Genomic DNA, 20487 nt, shown 5'->3' on the forward strand with positions numbered 1-20487 from the left:
CAATCTTGCAAATTCTGCAGTCTTTAATTTTGCAAAAGTACTTTGTAATTAAGGAGGTATAAACTGGGGGGAAGACACAGTACCAAAACGGTTCTGACTCTTAGAGACTGTGAGAAAAGCAAGCAAACAAAATAAGGTAACAAGCAGGAAAGGAAAAGGAGCTTCACAGTCCTGTGACCTGGAACAGAAACATTTCCTTCTGTAATAATTTTTCCCTTTGTATTTGTGACACAATGCTTATAAACGCCATTTTCCAGGCCTCCACAGGGAAAAGTGGGAAGGTGAGCTGAGGTTAACCCCTCCTTTCCTGGATATCAGAGAATATGTTTAAACTTAGCATCTGGGAACTTTGCATTCTGCATGAGGACTGGGCCTGGGGCCTGCCAGTGTTTGCAAGCCCACCTCCTTTTCACAATTGCCCCTACACTACAGAGCTTGTATTTTTGAACTTTGTTATTCATCTGTTTGTAAAGAAAAGAGACTGCTTACTTAAATTGTCTTCATCCTCCATGGTGCTTGCGCCAGGACTCAGATACTTGAAGGGTGCTATAAAGGTTGACAGTATGCTTACTTTTTCTAGAAGAAAACAGAATAAAAGACACATATAAAATCAGTATTTTGTCAATGCACCCTGACAAAATACAGATCTACTCTACACTTCTTCTCAGGTGAAAACATCTTGGCAAATCCTTTTCCTTTTTGTTTTTCCCAGCTCCACATCTCCACCAAAATCCACAGAACTGAAACGCGTTTGTTACAGCTGGCACGTGCAAATCCCAAATGCATGTCCCTACTGATTTCTGTGTCTAAGCAGTGCTTCTGGCTGTGTATCACAGAGATGGTGCCCAAGCACTGCCCTCCTCCATCCTGGACCTGCTGTGAAGGCCAAATGAGAACTGATACTGATTGATACTAGCTCAAAATTTAGCTTTTTTTTTTTTTTTTTTATTTTTAGATATATATAAGGAAAAGTTGCTGTTAGCACAAACACTAGAAACAGAAATATTGAAGATACATATTTTATTTAGTTTGTTAGCTAGTTGGTTTAGTTTGTTGTTTAGTTTGTTGAGTCTGAATTCCTTCTGGAAAGCTACAGGTGCTTTGCTGGGGACCTACATGAACATAGTGGCTACTTTAGGGAGCAGAGGCAAGAGAAACACACTTTATAAAGGTGATTCATAGATCTGAAGGACTTATTTGCTTTCCTAAAATACCTATTTGCTTAGAAAGCCTCAGTGAGGTGGAATGGCTCTGAATCATGCACATTGTGAACAGTGCTGGGCTTTCATCTTGTGGTAAAAACATAAAAAACCATCTAAGCATGTCTTCTTTCAGGTAGCACAGGACAAATGATTTGTGCGGGGACTCTCTTTATTGGTGAGAAAGTACTTCTCTGAATTTCCTTGAATTACCTGGCTAATAAATGTACTTTTCTCAGGTAGCCACTGGTCTGGAAGGCATTCTGTCTGAAGAGCTCTTAATCTTTTTCTATTTCAGCAGCACATCTGTTAGCTTTTCAGCTTGGTTATTCCTACATTTGCAATTAATCCTTGCTCTTGTTAAAGACTGTTATCAGAATCCATCAAAAAATGACTGCAGATGTTTGCCTTTAGCTAGGTAACATTACAGCTCAACTCTATTACGAAGAAGCACAGTAAAAGCTGACTGTTCTTTGTTAAGTAAATACAATAAGAAGAATAAAAGACTGCCTGAAGAAAACCTTTTTCTGTCCAGAAACCTTTCAGCCCAGACTAATATATAATTAGAGCACAAATTAGCCTCCTTGAATTGCAGTTTCATTAAGGGATTGTAGTGATGTCACAAACCAAAAGAATGAAGCTATTTATGAATGCTTTAGCTAAAAGATCTTCCTAAGTGAATACTTTGACACTTCTTGCTAAGGCATAGCTCCCTGAGAAATGCAGCATCTCCGTGAGATGCTGTCTCAGTGTATGGGAGACTGTCGGGCTGTGATCAGGATAAAAGCTGTTATTTTCTCCAGACTTTCTCAGCTAGTTTCTTTCATGAAAGTGAGAAGAACAGAGACTTTTGGGACCTAATCCAAAGGCTACATTGGGTAAAGGGAATGCTTCAGATAGACTTAGGACCAGAGCGGTCCTTGTCTTCAGCACCAGCAATGGTGCTTTGAGGTTGCTAATACCTACCCCAGTCACCATCTGAAAACCAAAACTGTATAGTTTTATTCCATATTATTACTGGATAGAGGAATATTCTATGAGTTGTCTTTCACCCCAACACATTCTGTGCATGCAATAGGCCGGATTTACAATATGACTTTGAACCTTATCAAATTATTTTCCCTTTTGCCTTGGGTGGCCCTTTAGCCACCTTAAGCTTTTGTTGTTATTGTTTCCCACCTGTACCCGAACACCTTGCTCGTGCTTTCACTTTGTGTGGCAGAGAGCCACAATGGCCTGTAAAATTTACTGCACTCTTAGAGCAGCAATGGACGCGTTCATGTCACAGCTCACACAGGCCCTAACAACAGGATATCCTGCAATCAATACAGACAATAAAAATCAGAATTTAATATTTCAGTTCACTGGTGGAACAATGGAAGATTTAGTGTATGTCTAGAAGGAGGAGAAGGACATTTTTTTGAGTGTGTGATGCAAGAAAAGAAGAACTGCAGTATGCATGTAGCAGAGGTGAATTATGGAGCCTATGGAGGAGGGGAAGATAGATGGCAGGATAATTAAATATAGGCGTTTACAGTGAAGTAATCTGGCTGGATATATATCTTCAGCTATGACTGTGCACTTCCACCTCTTGCACGTTATTGCCTATTAGCATATAGGCACCATAGGACACTACTTCAGCTTTATTGTCAATGGTGAAATTCAGTGTTATTTTTGTTTACCATTTTGGAATATGATTAGGTAAATTCTGCATTCACCCTTTGGAATATGATTAGGTAAATTCTGCATTCACCCTTTACAGTCCCTGTATATTTTGCACAATTAGTCTTGTCTCTGCCAGTTTGATGAAATCTTATGAATGAAAATAAGGGATGTGTCTGGATATGAAGAAGCCACACAATTTCTCAGAGAAATACTTTTAAAGTCTCCTTTTCTTTTTTTTTTTTTTCTTCTTTTTCTTACTCTCTTCCCTTCCCATTTTTTTTTCCCAAAAAGAAGCAACAACAGGAGGCCCCAAATTAGAGCTGCTGCTTTTTTCTTTACAATTGTAAATGTTCTCTGTATTTGTCTAAGGAAGTTGTTTTTCAAGGCTAGGAGAGAGGGTCTAGGAGAAGAAAACAAGACATTTCAAAAACTCTTTTCTCCAGAAAGGCAGAATATATAACCCCACATTTATGAGAACCTATATGAGGAGATATTATTGCTTCTATTACAGTTGTACCAAAAGCCTCCAATAACAAGAAGGAGCTATTTCATGAAGGCCTACATGGGCACAAAGGAAGTTGTATTTACAATGGAAATTGAGAGACAAAGAGCAGGTGGTAGTGGGATTTATTTCTAGTTACAGTGGAATGCTAACACAGGAGGATAACATCATATTTTGTAGCATATTCACTATAAAAACATCCTTCCAAGTGAAGACACCTGAAACTCTACTCCAGTACCTTAAACACAAAAATCACCACTTCTACACATGAGAAAAACATTATAGGAAGAAACATTGCTCTTCTCTGTTTTGGGACAGAAAAATATTTGAATTCAAGCTTCTTAAGTATATATTTTCCAACAACAGCAAATAGTTAAAAATAACCGTGAGCATTGTGTTGACAGTAGCCATATAAATCATGTAAACAAATTAAAAAAAAAGACATTGGCCAAGATATTTTTGTGTATGAAAAACAGAAAATAATTTAGTCCAAATATTTCAGCAAAGCTTAGCATATCAAGCAGCCAAGTTTCCCCTAAAATCTACTCTTTTTGTAAAGTTGCTCTTGCTCCGTGGATGCAGGCAGGTCACAGGTCTTGTAAATACACTTTTATTGTGGAGACAAGAATACACATATACAGCTATAAATAGCTTTTGTGGCCTTCATGCCTATCAGTATTTAAAGGGCATCAGACAATACAGCTTGATCATCACACGAACTGAGGTTCTTTCACTCTCAATCACCTGAATAAAAGCAATGGGAATGGCAGGAGTTCAACACTTTTAAAAATCAGTCCTTATACCTGTTGGACAATTTGTTTAGCTTTAAGAAGAGCAGACTGAGTGGGGTCATAACAACAGTCTTCCAAGACATAAAAAGCTGCTGTACAGAAGAAAGGAGCAAACAGTATTCCATGTGCATTAACACAACTAGAAGTAATGGACTTAAATTGCACCACGGAAAATTCACTTTAAACATTAAAAAAAACCCTTCCTAACAGTAAGGATAGTGCAGCACTGGAATAGATAGTCTAGTGGGGAGGCTGAGGAGCTGTTGTTGCAGAAGGGTTGTAGGAAGACGGTTGGCATCTACTGGGTGTTTTACCTTTCTTTGGCTGTAATCGTTACAGTCTTTCCTATCCCTCTAGTCCCCAGTCGAAAGATTTGTCCTGGCTTTGATATCACACAGCAAGTTTTAGCCCAAACTTGGAAAAGTGAGTAGTATTTGTTAATATTAGCTAATCTCTGAGCAGAAGCGTGTGGCATGCTCTTTTGCTTGGCAGCTGATGAGCACTATTAATAACTGTTTTTTTTTTAAATGCAACTTCTGAACACAAGAAGGATTAGACAGATGGCTACCAGTGGTTTGCCAGATCAGCGTTAGCAATGTTTTACTAAATTAGTTTCATTCTCATATTTTAATTGATTACCATAAGCTACTTTACTTGTCAGAGGTTTCTTTAACAGAATTATTTTAAAAACAAAATGCAGATATTATGAACCAGTCTTAAATAATTCACTTGGTTTGCATGGAGTGTGAAATTGCTCAGGACAGGTCAGCTCTGATGCAATAATACAAAACCTATTGAAAAAAACTAATTTGATTTCTCTGAAACAGTATTTGCAGCTGTTCAAATAGTTGCATTTTTAAAGCCACATTAGCCTGGCTTTATTTTGAAAGGGAGGGACATGGGGAGGGAAGAGAGCTTGCACATCAGGAGATGATTTTCTACCTTCCTTCTGATATCCTAGTCAGTTCAGGCTTGGGCTGACAGTGATTGACAGGAAAAGGGGATTCCTTACACAAAAGAAAAACTAGGCAAATTTACAGGGAAAATAGCAATGTCTTTAAACCACAGCACTTCCTGAGAGAGGCTCACAGCCTCCTAAACGATGGCCTGTACAGCCACTATGCTGCATCATTTAGTTTAAGCAGCCAGTTTCCAGATAGGGATTTACTTGCTTGGTTTAGAATCAGTGTGTACAGCTGAATTTGAATAACAGGCATTGAGTCATCAGTTCCTGAGTGTACAGAGCTGTAGCAGCATTGCCCAAGTGCTTTTGGCTGCGCAGACAAGTGGGAAGCCTCTGTGTGATGTGAATGACCACAGTGATGCCAGTGTGGCTGGGAAGATCATCTCAGTCCATCCCCTCTAGCTGAAGTGGTGAAGTTTTAAGTGTGGATGCTCTGAACACTTCCAGATGGTTCATGTTTCTGTATAGCCATGGCAGCAACCTTGGCCTGTCTGTGTCAACACTGGCATGGCTGCATTCCTGGTGCAGGAGTTCCAGTTTAGTACCTTACATTGGAAGAATTCAAGCCTGCATATATTTGCAAGGGGCTAGTAACACATGACAACTCCTCTTTGGTTTGCTTTCTGTTCTCTCTGTCCTACACAGGGAGGTCTGAAGGTGAGGCCTGTCTGGCATCTTGTGCCCTTGAGAGCCATCAGTTAATGCAGTTGGAGCAGCACATCCAACTGAGCAGCCCAAGGGTTAAAAAAACAAACCAAACAAACCAAACGAACAAAAAAAACCCACCCTATGTTCTGGAGGATAGAAAAGGGTTAAACAGTGTGGGACTGTTCCCATCTGCAGAAATGGTGCTTGACATCCCTGCGAGTGTAGCCTCTGAGGTGGACAGTTACTAATGATCTGCTTTCTATAATTGGTTTTCAATCCAAGGCATTTTTGATGATATCCCACACTGGCCCACATGGGAATAGTAAGGAAAGCTTTTCTTGGAGGTAGCAGAGGAATATGTTGAGAGAAAAATCTTCTGGTTGAATAAGATTTTTGCCTGGAACATTTTTCTTGAAAGTAGGGAGACAAGGGAATATTCAGATTATGGAATCTAGGTTTTTAAAAGAAATAAAATAAAATAAAATAAAAAGTATTCAGCATTACGTTTTGTTATCTGCTTCAGCAGGGACCTGAAATGAAGATGTGAAACATCAGAACACGTTTTTTTTCTAAGGCCAAGGGGAAGGGAAAACCAGGGAACACTGGGTTAGTCAGTGCTTCAGTGGAAAGCATTTGGCTGCATGAGGCAGGCTGAGGTTTGAGTCAGAAGCCGGAGGTACAAACCCAGAGAGAGGGACGCTTCCTCTGAAACAGGGCAACAAGCTGTCCAACATAATGCAGGAACCACACAGAAAAACACCTGCCTCACCTGGAAGACCCCACCAAGAGAAGGAGCCTGCTCTAAATGGATCTACTTGCTCCCTTTATCATTTATTTATCTGGTTCTTTGGGCAGGGAATATGTCGCTGCTCTATCACTGCTCAAAATGGGGTCCTCGTCCAAGACAAGAGCTCTGAAATGCCAATATATTAAATAACAGGATCAGTTTATGGCATTGTGATACTGCAGAGACCATTGAGTGTGAAGCACCAGTGAGCTCAGGGGGGCTGGTAACAGGACTAATATGCCTCCACACATGCCCATGCTCATTTCCTCTACGGACAAAATAACTTCCAGTTTATCACTTAGGAAGCAGAAAGAACCATCCACAAAGCCATGTATGTGAGTTGTACAAACTTACACAGCTTGAGGTAGAGGACATACGCTCTGGGATGTATTTAATTGATCACATCATGGACCTTAGCCAATACTTGCAGCATTTAGGGCATTATTTCTTTGCACAGTAGGCTGCCCTGTGGCTCTCCTCTCCTGCTTTCCCGGGATGAAGGTGGTAGGCTTTAGCTCAATTTCACCATATGAATGTAAATAGGCATTTGAGTAGACAAATCTCTGGCTGTACTTTAGAGCTCCGTAACAGCCTCCTCCCAGCTCCTTTGCAATGGAAGACCATTTACAGAATGAAGCACGTTATGCTGTGAAATATTAGTTTCTTATTACTTCCAGTAAAGAGCATAGTAAGTAAAAACACAAGGTGGTTGATGGATTTTATATAAGAAAGGCAATACATATGTGTGTTGTTCTCTATTAGATTCCACAGAAATCAATCTGAAATCTAGTTCAGCCTAGTAAAATTAGATCTAAAACTGTTTAATTTTGTTTCAAGAGTGTTTTTCTCTCCTGATGCTTTGCTTGAGGATATACAGAAATAAAAACTCTTGAGTTATTATCAGTTTATGTGCATCTCCATCTGCTTGTGGAGTGTACTATATTATGTATTTTCTAAGTGATCTGGCTCTGGCTTGGAAATAGCAGTTTAAAAGTCACATCTTCACAAGCTTCTTATGCTATTTGAACATTCATTTTGGAAATATTTTTATTTTGTATTCTATAAACCAAATCTCTTTTTTTTGGATGTCATCACTTTAGAAAACAGAAGTACAAGAGAGGATGATTGTGTAAAGTTACTAGTGCTCAGCTCTCTGCTGAAGTCTTGCAATGGAGAGCATAAAAATGACTGGTGGATTTATCAGGCATCTCATAAATCTGCATAATTGACACTACCCACGACTATCGGATTGCATGCCAACTGCATATCAAACAATATTATCAAAGGGCATCTGTCTCCACATTTGAAGCAAACTGAAGGGCTTCCTCAGTCATGTGGGAAACTAGTTTGGCTAGAATTAAGGTGAATGGGCTAATTTCTCATTAGCCTGTGTCTACATACAAGTTTGCATTACCTAAGGATCCTGAGCTATACTTGGACAGAAAACTGTATGAAGCTCAGTTACCCACCATTAATTTATATATTAACTGAATTATGACCATGTGAAACAGGGATGTCTATGCCAAAGTAAGAGCACCAAAGTTAGCAGAGGTGTTTAAAAAGACACTGGGAAGCCGTGGGTGAAAGTGATGCTGCTCTGTATGTGGGTGTGCTTGGTGGGGCTGTGATGTGGGGAGGCGAAGCATTTGCCCATGAAGGCATCACTCCAGAGCGTGCCTTGGGACTGTGCCTGCAGAACAGCATGGGGGTGCAAAGTGCAGAGCTGCACTACCTGATTTTGAAAGGTTTTGCCATCTTCTGAACCCAGCAGTTCATTTGGATGCCCAAAGTCTTAGGTGGAGTTGAGCTGTTAAAGCCAAACTTCAGTTCTCCAAACTCTAAGTCTCCGGGTTCAGCCATCACCTCCTGTAAGGGTGGCTTAAAACTGTAGGAAGAAGTGACCTCAGTTTACCTTCTGAGAGGAGACATCAGCATTAACTTGTATGCATAAATGCCTGCTGAGATAGGTACAATAAAACCCTCTCAGAATGTGTGTATTGATTTTACTAGGAAACTGGATTTTGAATAAAAGACTAACTTGTAGATGTCCAAAATTAGGAGAGATGATTTCTACCCTTCCTTGGTCATCTACCTTGCCAGGAACTCTTGATCTATCTTGTGGTGGGTGTTATCACGGCCTGTATCTGCACCACAAGGTGCAGAGGGAGATGTCCCAGTTCCCCCAGCAGCTCAGCCCCAGCAAGAAGGTTGTGTTGCTGGCAAGTTTTCTTGATACTTTTTCCTTGATCTTCACATTGGTTTGGGCAACCAACTTGGGTCACATGTTACTGAATGAAGGATCAATAGTCCTTTATGCTCACAGGGCTCATGCTGAGGGCACTCAAAGAATGACAAATGTTAGGAGTTATCTTACATGGGATAAAAATCACAGAATCACAGAATCTCCTGAGTTGAAAGGGACACACAAGGATCATCGAGTCCAACTCCTGACTGCACACAGCACCACCCAAAAATCAGACCAAATCAAACAATAAGAAAATGTTTATATAGGTGCAGTGTAGATGAACAGCCAAGTATTTCTTTTACCCTTTACAGGATCATTGTTTCACTGTGTTGTGTGTGGATCGCCCAACCTTGGCATCGTGATGTGCCTTACCTCAACAAAAACTGCTCTACCAGTTCCTTTAAACTATTAATCTGCAGTGCGTAGTGATGCCTACAAATGCACATACAGCTAGATATAGCTGTTTGTCTCCCCTCCATAACCCACGAAGGGACAAACTGGCCATGGCCCCAGCCAAGTGTGGACACTGCCAGTGAGGCTGTCAGCACTCCTCCTCAAGCTGTACCACACTCCTTCTGAGCTCAATACCTGCTTAAACATCAGGAAATGAATGACCAGCATCAGAAAGTTCCACTCAGCAATTAGTGATTAAAGACTTTGTTTAACCTGCTCTCTTCATCTATTGTAAGACAGCCAGCTGCGGCCTTTGTCTCTTGTACATCTGTAATAACACATTTAACCTGAATCCTGCCCTGATTTATCCTAACATGAAGCAGTCCTCTGCTAATCATTCTGTTGGTGGGCAGAATGTTAAAGGTACTACTGTTATAATTTAGGAATGCATTTACTGAGAAATATGCACATATTGAGAGCAAACAATTCACTCCAGGTGCTACAAGAGGGCTGAGCTTTAAAGAGTTTCCTCAGACAAGATATTACGGACAGAAGTCATGTCTGCTAATTGAGTCAGTTATTTAAGCATTTAGGCACTTAAATTCACATTTGATTCTGTGGGAGCTGAGACAGCTAGAAAGAGTTAGGGGCTGCCCTGGGGCTGTCCCTGGTGTTGCTGGTATTACAGTGCCATTTGCTACAACACAGCTGCTCCATTTTCACCTTTTAAGGCATGAGCCTTTAATATTCATTAAACTTTCCATCACAGCTTGCACAGAGTCTGAAAGTTTCAGGTTCATCATTGCTACTTGGTTAGTATTTTCTTTTTACTGTTTTTAGTGTTTATTCAATCACAGCTCGAGTGGCTTCAAATCTGCCCTTCAATTAAAAGCAGCAACAAAGGAAAAGTTGGCTAAAGCTTTACAAAGAAGGCTAAGTTCTCAGACTGATGCAAAGGAAACTTGACACCTGACTCCCATCAACAATAATAATGGGGGCTATGCATCTAACTCTTTCTGCATTGTGCTGACATTGTACCCTTGAATGTTAGTACAGTCCAATAATTCTCCAAAGATGAGGCAGCTTATTTTCTCTGCCATTGCTGCTTTGTTGGCATTTTTATGGCATTCCCAGAAGTACTACCTGTCAGAGTTAGTACTTCCAAGGATGGCATTGCTTTGGGGTGGTTGAGGATTGATGTAATTAAAGAGAAGGCAGTCTACTGTTTGCCTGTGGGTGTTTTATATCAAGCGTTTCACTGCACAGCTACGACTGATGATTTAAATGATGACAAAGTTGGACGGCTCTGTATGTACAACAGCGATTTGAGCCAGGAGTTCAGGGATGTGAGAGGCTTGTGTCTTAAACTAAGAGAATTCTGAGAATGCTGCAGAAAAGGAGCTTTCTAGGAAAACTGCAGCCTTCTCATAAGCCATTTAATATCGTCACTGAAAATGTCCCAGAATCTAGTCATAGAAAGGGACTAATCCCAGTCACAGCTAGGGACAAGAAAGATTGTTATTTGGGAATTACTTGGAAAGGAAAAGGGAAAAAACAGTATACAATATTACATCATCTATTAGTTGCATTGTGTTGAGTTCTTGTTGTCTTTAGTGGGATTATCCAATTAAATCTCCTCATACATTTGTATATATCAACATCTGGAGCAGTAGGCTTTATTTATAGTCAATGAAGACTTAGCTAATATAGCCTATGACATTAAAGTACATTAATTTCATCCTAAAATATGTTCTGTGACTTGAACATGTCAAAAACCGTGTGAAATATTAGACTTATGATTATCCCAACATTTACTCCTTAATAAACTGATGAAGTGGTAAAACCCCATAAGAAAACTGCTCTTTAACAGTGCAGACAGAGTTTCATAAGGATGGTCTGGGAGCATAAAACAGCTCTTTGTGCAGAAAGAAGAAGCAGCTTATTCTTCTCTTCCCTGCTGTAATGTCCATAAACTCCAATTACATTTATAACTTTGCATTAAGTTAAATATGTTATTTTACACAAGCACTTAGAAAGTCTACTGAATATCCAATAATAGTTTTCTTTATTCCCTTGTTAGCAGCTGCCATGGTGGCAGGACTCGCACACGAACGAAAGTGATTTAGTGCATTGATTTGCAGTTGGCACGGCCCTTCGTTCTCAAACAGAACTGATTAGCTTAGCAGGAAAGTGCCATTTACTTTTTATCGCATTTCTCCTCTGCTCATCTCCCTTCAGTGACTGCCAAGAGGAACAGCAGAGCTGTAACCTCCCGATCAGGTTGCTTACTTTCTTCAGCTCCAAATTCTGCAGTTCTGAGGACAAATTTGTCTGGATAGCGCTGCAGCATCAATACAATATGCCAGGGTTACTGCTTTGACAAGCTGAAAACGGGTCCCAGTGAGCTCTTTTGGGCTGTTTCAACACAAAATTAACCCTGACTATGACAACCCTGTATGTGACAAAAAAGTCTTGTCTAAACCAGGATTTTAGGTTTCTTTTTTTCCACCATTTACTTGGAAAGCTAATAGGACACTGAGGCATAATGTCTAGCTGGGAAGATTTCTCCTGAGTATGTCACTTTTGCTTGGTGGACTGACCCTAAGGCTTGCCTTTTTATACACAACATTTGGAGGCGTATGTATACACTTCTGCACCTCTGATCTTCTGTGTATTGAAGCTGCTGGGGAAGCTCTTGATTCACCAGTTAAAAGTAAAGATTTTCCGCTGCACAGAGTGACTAGCAGCTCTAGTAAAAACAGTGGGAGTCATTGAATTAGCAATTATTTTCCCTTGAAGACCAATTCATGACAGAAGTTCAGTTTGCTTTGGATAAGACTCCATAATTTCACGGGTCAGATCCTCAGCTGGAGTGAATCTGTGTGGCTTTATTGAAGTCCACAAGCATACATGGAGCCATATCAGCTGAGGTAAGTAGAATACCACTGACTCAAACCAGTTAAGGATCCAATCCCATAAATTTATCAGGACAATTCAGTCTTGATAATTCTTCGCAATTCTGATGCAACCTGATCAAAAAATGCCATGATGTCAAAGCTTCTCAGGGGTTTTTGATATTTCCAAGTCTGTCTTTGCTGAGAAATAAGAAGAAAAAATAGGAGTGGGTGGGAGGCTGAAAACCATGGTTCAGAGTTATTTCTAGAAACAAAGATGAAGAGGGGAGAGAGAATTTCCTTCCTACTTTTAGCTGAAATTCTCTCTTAATAATATTAATCCTTTTGGACTCCTTACAGTTAACAGAGATGAAGAGGCTAATCCCTGACTCTTCTACACTGGAGCCTCCATTAGTTCTACTAAATAGCTAGTGCAGCACCAGAGAGAACGAAGTACAGACACATTTACCTCCCCTTCTCCTTTGATCTCAGCAAGAGATTATAAAACAGCTCCCATGCTCTGTTCTTTCATTTTAAAATGCAAAAGCAATCTGAAACCTTCTTCCCTCTGGCACAGGAAATCCTGGTGAGGAGAGGGCCCCTTTGCTAGAAAATGTATAGCTCACACTCTTCAAATGTATCTAACTCCATTAGTCATGTGAATTCAGTATCCTTTTTTCCCTCTTACAAGCCATCTTCCCTCTTTCCATAACAACAAAGAAAATCCTCTTTTCTGGTAAAGCAGGAGTTTTTTGAACTGAAGTGATTCAAAAGACCAGAGTACCTGACATAGCTAATGAGCTCCTTACAAACTAGGGATAGGGGAACATGATGGCTACAGCCCTCTCCTAAACCACCAGAAAATAAAAGCTACCTCTACAGAAATTAATCTGCCACAGAAGTGGGTATACTCACAGTCAGCAGCACCTTACTCTTTTGGTCCTGTACATTTTTTCTCTGCCACTGGTGGCAAACTTTAATAACCATGACATGAATTTTATGATAAGACGTATCATGCTTTAAACTTCATTGATAACAAAGGGAAACTTGTGTGACTGGCTCAGATACAGAGGTATACATTTAGTCAGATAAAACCAACTCTATGCGCTTGCTCATCTGCAGATCTCTTCACACTCACTTCCATGAAAAGTCCTCCTTGGCCTACATCTAGGTCTTCTAGTCCTGTGGAAACTCAGGCACAATGTGACAGAGGAAGGAAGAGTACTAGCACTAGAGTATAGGTACAGCATGGTGTCAAAAGATAACTGAGGTTTATACCTGTAAACAGACAGTGTAGGAAATCTAGGCACGAGGTTCTGGCTTCCAAAGTGGAATGTGTGACCCTGCATCAGAGCCTAGGAGACACACTTAGCTTTGAGAGCATCAAACACCTCAGAAAGGGACACACAGGAGACGGACTTCTTAACAAGGATTTGATCAAAGTAAACAGTAATGAACACTGAAGATTAGAGCATGACCTAAATCTTTTCCCTCTTTGGGGCTTGTGGAGTTCACTTAGAGTTACTAGGAGGGAGCTCTTCTGTTTGGGATTTCCTCCTGGGGGCTGATGTCCAGGCCCTGTCTTTCAAAACAGGAGAAAACAGGAGCAGGGATCATGCCTGTTAAAAGATGGGGTACTTGAGGGATGAAAACAAAGGGAGAGACTTTTACCAGTGTGACGGGGTTACTGCATTTAACGAGGGCAGGGCTGTGGTGGTGCTGGAGACCAGCACTTCTAGGGCAGGGCCTGCCTGCCTGGAGGGGGCTGAAATAGGGGCTGGGCAGGGCCAGGGAGGCCCCTCGGTGCCCTCAGTCCTGACAATCAGCAGACTTTTAACACAGTCTGTCTGCCTGCACAGACATCTACTCTTCTGTGTATAATTTAATGCCCCTCTCTCTATATTTTAACCTTTAAATTAGACCAGTGAGTTTTCAATGCAGGTAAAATAATAATGAACACTTAACAAAGAGTAATCCTGCTCTTCCATGCTGCCAATTATGGCAGGCACTAATTCATCTAAAATACCAGTCCTTGTGGTAATCATATGCTTAATGACCATGCTTGCCGTGGCCTTGCTTGGTTTCCAGGCGTGTTGATTAAAATACGCCAGGTTCTTACACACAGCAAAGACACTGTGAACCATCATCGTGTGACTTTTCCCATGCTGAGTTTCCTCCTCCTTGCACCAGAGTGTGTGTACCCCTCATCAGCGTCAAGCACAGCCCCACTGCTGATGGATGACAACGGTACCCTGCAGCCTGACATCCTGCACCAAGAGTCTCTGAAATAGTCCCTGCTGGTCACTTCGCTGTGTGCAGGTGGCTTCTTTGTCATGCCACCGAATGCTAGGTAATACAGCAAAATAATTTTTTAAACCCTCAGTTCTTCACTGCAAGAATCAGGCTATGCACTGATTTGTTCAGTTTTGAAGTATTCTTGATCATATCTTGAATGCTGGTCATGGCAATGTATCTGGAGTTATGAGGGTCACATCTCTAGTGCCATGGCTAAAGACCAAGACATTGGAACTATATTTATTAACTTTTCCAAGCCATTTGATTGCCCAGGACAATTCATAGCATCCAGGATCATTTGTGCTAAGAAAATTGAAACACCTTGGCCTTGGCTGAGCTTCAGGGGATGGATTTGCTTCATATTTGTTAACAAAAGAGAGAATGAGAGGGAGAGGGAGAAGGAGAAGGTAGCAATTTGTCTCCAGAAGTAGCCACACAGTAAATCTCCAGTGAACAGAGTTTTAGGAAAGAAAGTCCATCAAGCTGTTTTCAGCTATTCTGCTTCCAGACTTTATAGATGGTTTTCACGATAAATGCAATTGTCTAATGCTGATGATTTATATGCAAACAATTCCATTATTCATTTCCTCAGCTCTGAGTGACAAAATTTTTGAGCCGTAATGTGACCTCTGCCACTTCCACAAATGACTTGCTAACAAAGAATGAACTTGTTCAATTCAAAAGGAAATAGAGAACAACAAAGCTATATCTTCCCCCCAAAGGGACAAGAACATAAAGTCATGCTCCATGTGGCCCTGACACTGTAAGGTGATTCAGGTTGTAGACTGAACTCAGTGCCATTGATACGTGTAGAGCTTGAGATCTGTCTAGCTCGTGTCTACTGCTGAGAGAGTGATTTGTACACAGTAATTTGCTCAGTGGTTTTAAGCTTTTTTCCTGTTTGCATCAGACTTTGATATTTCCAGATATATTTGTCTGTAGCATTTGTTCAAATGCACTTTGTAAACATATTTCAGCCTATGCAAACTATTTGTTTTGACTGTTCACTACTCATGCTGTGTAACCAGCCACCTAAGGCAAACTGCAGCTTTCCAGTGCTTTCGCAGATGACTGATCCCTGAAGTCCCTTGAACTGTTTTGCAAATCTCCACTGTAATCTGTCTCCAGTCACCCAATAAAGTTACCAAAAGCTATTTCTCAGTCACATAACAGGGGTCACTATCTGTTGACTCTAACAGATATGCTTAGTGTCTTGACAGAAATGAAAAATAACAATGGAGTGCATTTGCACATGCACAAAATAAGTTGTAAAAGGAATATTTTCATGATTCTTTTTAATCCAAACATTTAAAATGTAAAACTCATTTCCAAAAATCTCTGTAAAATCTAATAAAAATACAAATACTAGCTTGCAGAATTCTTTGTAGAAAATAAGTACAGTAAAGCTTCTTTTCTAATACAAATGCATTATTTTTAACTATCTTTGCTTGGCATCACCTATCTCTAATCAGGCTGCTGATGAAGAGGTCTGGAGGCCTGGACCACACAACTACATCCCCAGTTCGAATCCATTGGTAAGGGATTCAGTAAGGATAATGGATGAATTATCCATAGTAATGGATTCATAAGTACATAAGTACTTATGTCAGTACCCTATGTTTTTTACCATGGAAAAAGAGATGAGATTTCTGCTCCTGTTGAATGACATTGGACCTCCTTTCTTAGTGAATAAAAACAGATGGCCTCTAAAGACCAAACTGTAACAAATCTTTTGACTGCCCCAGAGTCTTTCTTCTGGCCAGATTGATGCTTAGCACAGCAAAGGCTGAGGCTAGGTGAGATAAACCTTGAAAACTGACTGACCTGACTTGTAACGACTTCCAGTGCCAGGTTGTTCAAAGAAGACCAGTGGATTAGTACAGAAGGAACACTGCATTCATCTGCAGAGTCCCCCATGGAACCCAGATGCTGTTTTTATGGTTAGTTAGGCTTTTAGGAATGAGTTTGTAGAAGAAATGTGACTGCTAATGACAAATCTGCGGGCAAAGGTGCAACAGCGTTCAGAGTGCAAGAGAACAGAGCTCCCGAATGTGCGTCATTCGCCATAGCTCAATGTGTTATCTCAGTGAAGTCCCAGGCACCTCTTGGGGCCATGTTTATTTCTGACAACCTTGTTAGAAACATATGCTATGTATCAGAATATTTTTCATTTTTTTAGTGTCTAGACTGAGATCGCACCTAGAAACTTCCAGGCTCTTGTAAATGACAACCCCTGACACAGTGTGCATAACCCCAAATACCTTGTTATGACTTCTTGTTGAAAAACTCATCAACATCATTACATGTGACATAATTAGAAGAAAATAAAGATATCTGACCTAAAATAGGCAGCAAGTATTTTTAAGCACAGAGGAAGGTCATTCAGCACTGTTATTTTGAGGACTCTGCTGACAGAGGCTTTTCTGTAACATTCTAATTTCAATGCTACTATCTATAGCCCTTTGTGCAGATTTGTCCTTTCAATGTGCACTGTTGTCAATGAAAAGATACTGTAAGCTGGTTTCAAGGTGTGACTCAGGGAAAGTTGGCAAAAGGCTGCTCTGAGATTTTCAAAGCCACGCTGCTTATCTTCAGTTTTAAGGGGTCTTATATGCATGCAATCCGCAACAGTTTGAAAAATCTCTTCCATAAATTGCCTCCAGTCTGCAAACAAGAGCCAAGGTCATAGAAAGGGATTTGATCATATGGCCACAATGATTATCTGTCAACTCTTGTGGACAGCTTTTGAGCTCTCTTAAGGATGATGGCCATGAGAGTGTACGTGCACATCACCTTCACATGCGTACACATACATACTTACAGGAACCCTTGTGATTTTCTAAATACAGGATTCTTGTTTGTACGTTATGGCTTCAAAACACCCAAACACATACAGGGGCCACCTACACCTCAGAGTTTTTGGCATCCATCTCAGGTACTCACGTTTGAAATGGGGTTCCCCATGTCCAAGAGAAAACCTTCATGTTTGCTCCAAAGAGTAAGCCTCAGCACATGCGGTTTCTAAAGCCAATATAAACATGCTTGTAAAAGAGGAAACAGGGCCATACAGAGATCTGAACAGAGGCAGATCTATATGAATGGCGGCATTATAAGGAACAGCACAGAATACATATTTAGAAAGACATCCCATTTTGATTTGATCCTTGATTTTGCTTACAAGCCCATCAGAAGAATAAGATTTCCTGGCCCCAAATGATAATTTTCTATTTGAAATTAGGCTCTAAAGTATTATTGAAAACACACACACACAAAAAGTAGCTTCTCCAAAACATTTTAGAACCACAAAAAGGAAGGTTTCCCTCCATTCTTTCCTCTTTCTTACATGCTGCCCAGTCATGACAGGCTGTTCAGCAGGATGACAGGGATTTACTACTTGTTCCACGGCACAAAAAAGGCATTAAAATAAAAAGTCCTCACATAAATGATTGCATCAATTTTGCAATCAACCAGAAACAAACAAACAAACAACAAAACGAGGTCAACACCCACTGCAGTAATCTTGCCAATGCTGTGTATAATTAAAACAATTTCACCTTGGGATCCAGCATTAATTATAATATGGAGCAACTCCAAGCCTTAGCATTTCAGTTTGTGTTTATGGACATAGTTAGAACAGAGGTTTGTACATAATTTTCTGTTGCTTTCTTTTTATTTTTGATCTATTTGGCATTCTTTTTTACAGTCTATTTGCCGCATGTTAGATGTCGCTTCTTGCTCTTGCTACACCTGTATGACTGGGAAATGCCACGATGCATCTCACTGGGCAGCAAAATTCTTCACAAAGTCATGGACACCAACATGCAGGCAAAACCCAAGTAAATCCCACATCAGTGTTTGCATTTAATGTATACAGCGTTCAAGAGATCTGCTGCTGCTGTTCTCTGCATAGCAATAGGCCAACAGTTTATAAAGAGTTCTCAATTTTCAACATTAGCATTTTGGATTTCCCACCTTCACAGAGGGGTTCAGTTTAAATAAGAAGTTTAAGAACACCCTAAATAATTGTTGGTATTTTTCTGGAAATCAATTTGCGTAAGCCAAAAAGGAGGCACTGAAAGTCACACGTAAAAACCTCAGTTTTATCCTTAATTTTAACAGAGAAGATGGATATTATCTTCAATCCTTAGGGAAACGCAGCTTTTATTTTAATATTTAGCCCTTAAACTTACTTAGGTAATTCAGGCTTCTTACTCAAAATGTGTACTAGTCTCATTCCTGATTTAGATTTAGGTTTTGTTAAGTTGGGCCTAGCTTTAATTTAAATACAGAAGATTTATTCACTTGCCTTCATTCATCTAACATCGAGAGGTTTCAGTTAAAGAGATTTGTACTTGAAATGCATGCGTTTGGAATTGGTACTGTTAAATTAATAGTGATGTATATGTGTTTGTAGGCACAGTGACCTTTATTAGCTTCTCATTATGTTCGAAAGTAGTTCTTGTTATCTGACTGAATGAATTATGTTGAGCATTGTTATGGCTCAGATAACCTATTGAAACTAGTTATTTTTCATCATATGCTAAATGTTAAAACTAACAAGGAGTCAGTTAAGCGTTACACTGGAGACTACCGTCATGTCTTACATTCTGGAACATGCACTTTTAAAACTGTTCAGATTAAAGATGAATCAAAGCACTCCAGCTTCAGGGATAGGACTGGAGGTGCACATCCCGACAGACAGAACTGGAGTATAAAATCCAACACAAATTGCTTTTAAAATTTAATAATTCACAAAATCTATGGTTAAGCACAGCCTGGCTGTGGTAGATAAGTAAAATAAATACTGCAAAGTCAATTTTTAATAATCTGTGGCATGAAATTTAAGCACAAGAGAAAACATTTCACAATCAAGTCAGAAGCTTTTTGTAAATGATCAAACGAGAATTTTAAACCCCCTTACCTACCAATGTAAAATACATTCAGTTTATCCTTTAGTCCACACAGCATCTTCCTACATTTCTTTGTTTAAATGCCTTTCTCTTCTAATAGAGCCTTTGCTATAACCCCTTTTTAGAGCCACAGCTATTTACAACAATGTCAGAAGAAGACAGGCAGATACTGAAGCCTGTTATTTGACAGTGAACTGGTGCATCGCATGCAACCACAGGAAATTATGCAATTAGTTCCTGTGCTAGTCTGGTAACAAGTGGTCTGGTGTATTTATCTAATTATTGAGACAACACATTCACAACTGAAGGGATTTTGTTATAAGAGGTTTATAAAACTCTGATTTAGGCTGATCTTCAGTCTCTTAATGCCAAGTAAAAACTGGCCTTCAAGCCATTTTTATATGATGAAGAATAAAATCCCAGATGGATTATGACAAGTCCATGTCGTCCTAAAAGAGAAATCAAAATGAAAAGCAGGGAAAATTAAATGGCAAGGATAATATACACACACACGCACTCGTTCAGGGAGAGAAAGAGAGAAAATGTGAAGATTTGTACATATTTTATGCATCTGGAATCAGTACGCTAACATGCTGTTTATGCTAAGAGGTGTACCATCTGCAGGGAATAAAGAAAAGGGAGAGATTATGCCATATTATGGGAGAAATCACATTTTGACTTTATTATTATGACTGTGGCTATTTTATGAAGAGGAGGTGAATTAATAATTGTCTAACCAACCAAAAGGGAAAGAGAAAGCAAAATGGATCTTTTCAAAGAAACAGATTACTTCCCATGCAATAATAGGGGGTTTGTGCAAGAGAGCAGAGGAGAGAGGAAAGGGACAGTAAGAATAAAAGGAGACCAAGTCTGATGGTGGGAGAGAGGCAAGAGCTTGGGCAGCTGTGGGGCTCCAAGAGGCTGCAGAAAAAAGGGTAAGCAGCTATCAGCAGCCATGGGCAAATGTGCCCAGGGAGAAAAAAGGTCCTTTGGTGTCCTGGACTCACCACAAAGATGCCAATGAGGCACCAGACGTGGTTGCACATCTCCTTGGCACAGCTGCCTCCTGGGGTGCCCTGGGCACACAGAGGAGGGGCAAGAGAAGAGGATGCTGCAATGCAGCCCCCCGTGCTGAGAGCAGATCCTGCAGCCAGGGCTCAGCGGGGATGGGACACAGGCTGGAGGGGCTATGCA

The 20487-nt window shown here is 40.3% G+C and overlaps 1 protein-coding gene across 2 annotated transcripts in view; it reads right to left on the bottom strand.

Annotated features, from left to right (window-relative positions):
* ADARB2 (adenosine deaminase RNA specific B2 (inactive)) overlaps positions 1-20487 on the bottom strand; it is a 306450-nt gene that overhangs the window by 105985 nt on the left and 179978 nt on the right. Inside the window, exon 2 of one of the 2 annotated variants that reach the window (XM_035564316.1) lies at positions 490-576. In XM_035564316.1, the coding sequence (XP_035420209.1) occupies positions 490-576 (87 nt within the window). Of the gene's footprint in view, positions 1-489; positions 577-20487 lie in introns of those variants that run through there. The other variant, XM_035564317.1, reaches the window with a different exon arrangement.

This window comes from Cygnus atratus, chromosome 2 (assembly GCF_013377495.2).
Source record: "Cygnus atratus isolate AKBS03 ecotype Queensland, Australia chromosome 2, CAtr_DNAZoo_HiC_assembly, whole genome shotgun sequence".
Taxonomy (NCBI): Eukaryota; Metazoa; Chordata; class Aves; order Anseriformes; family Anatidae; genus Cygnus; species Cygnus atratus.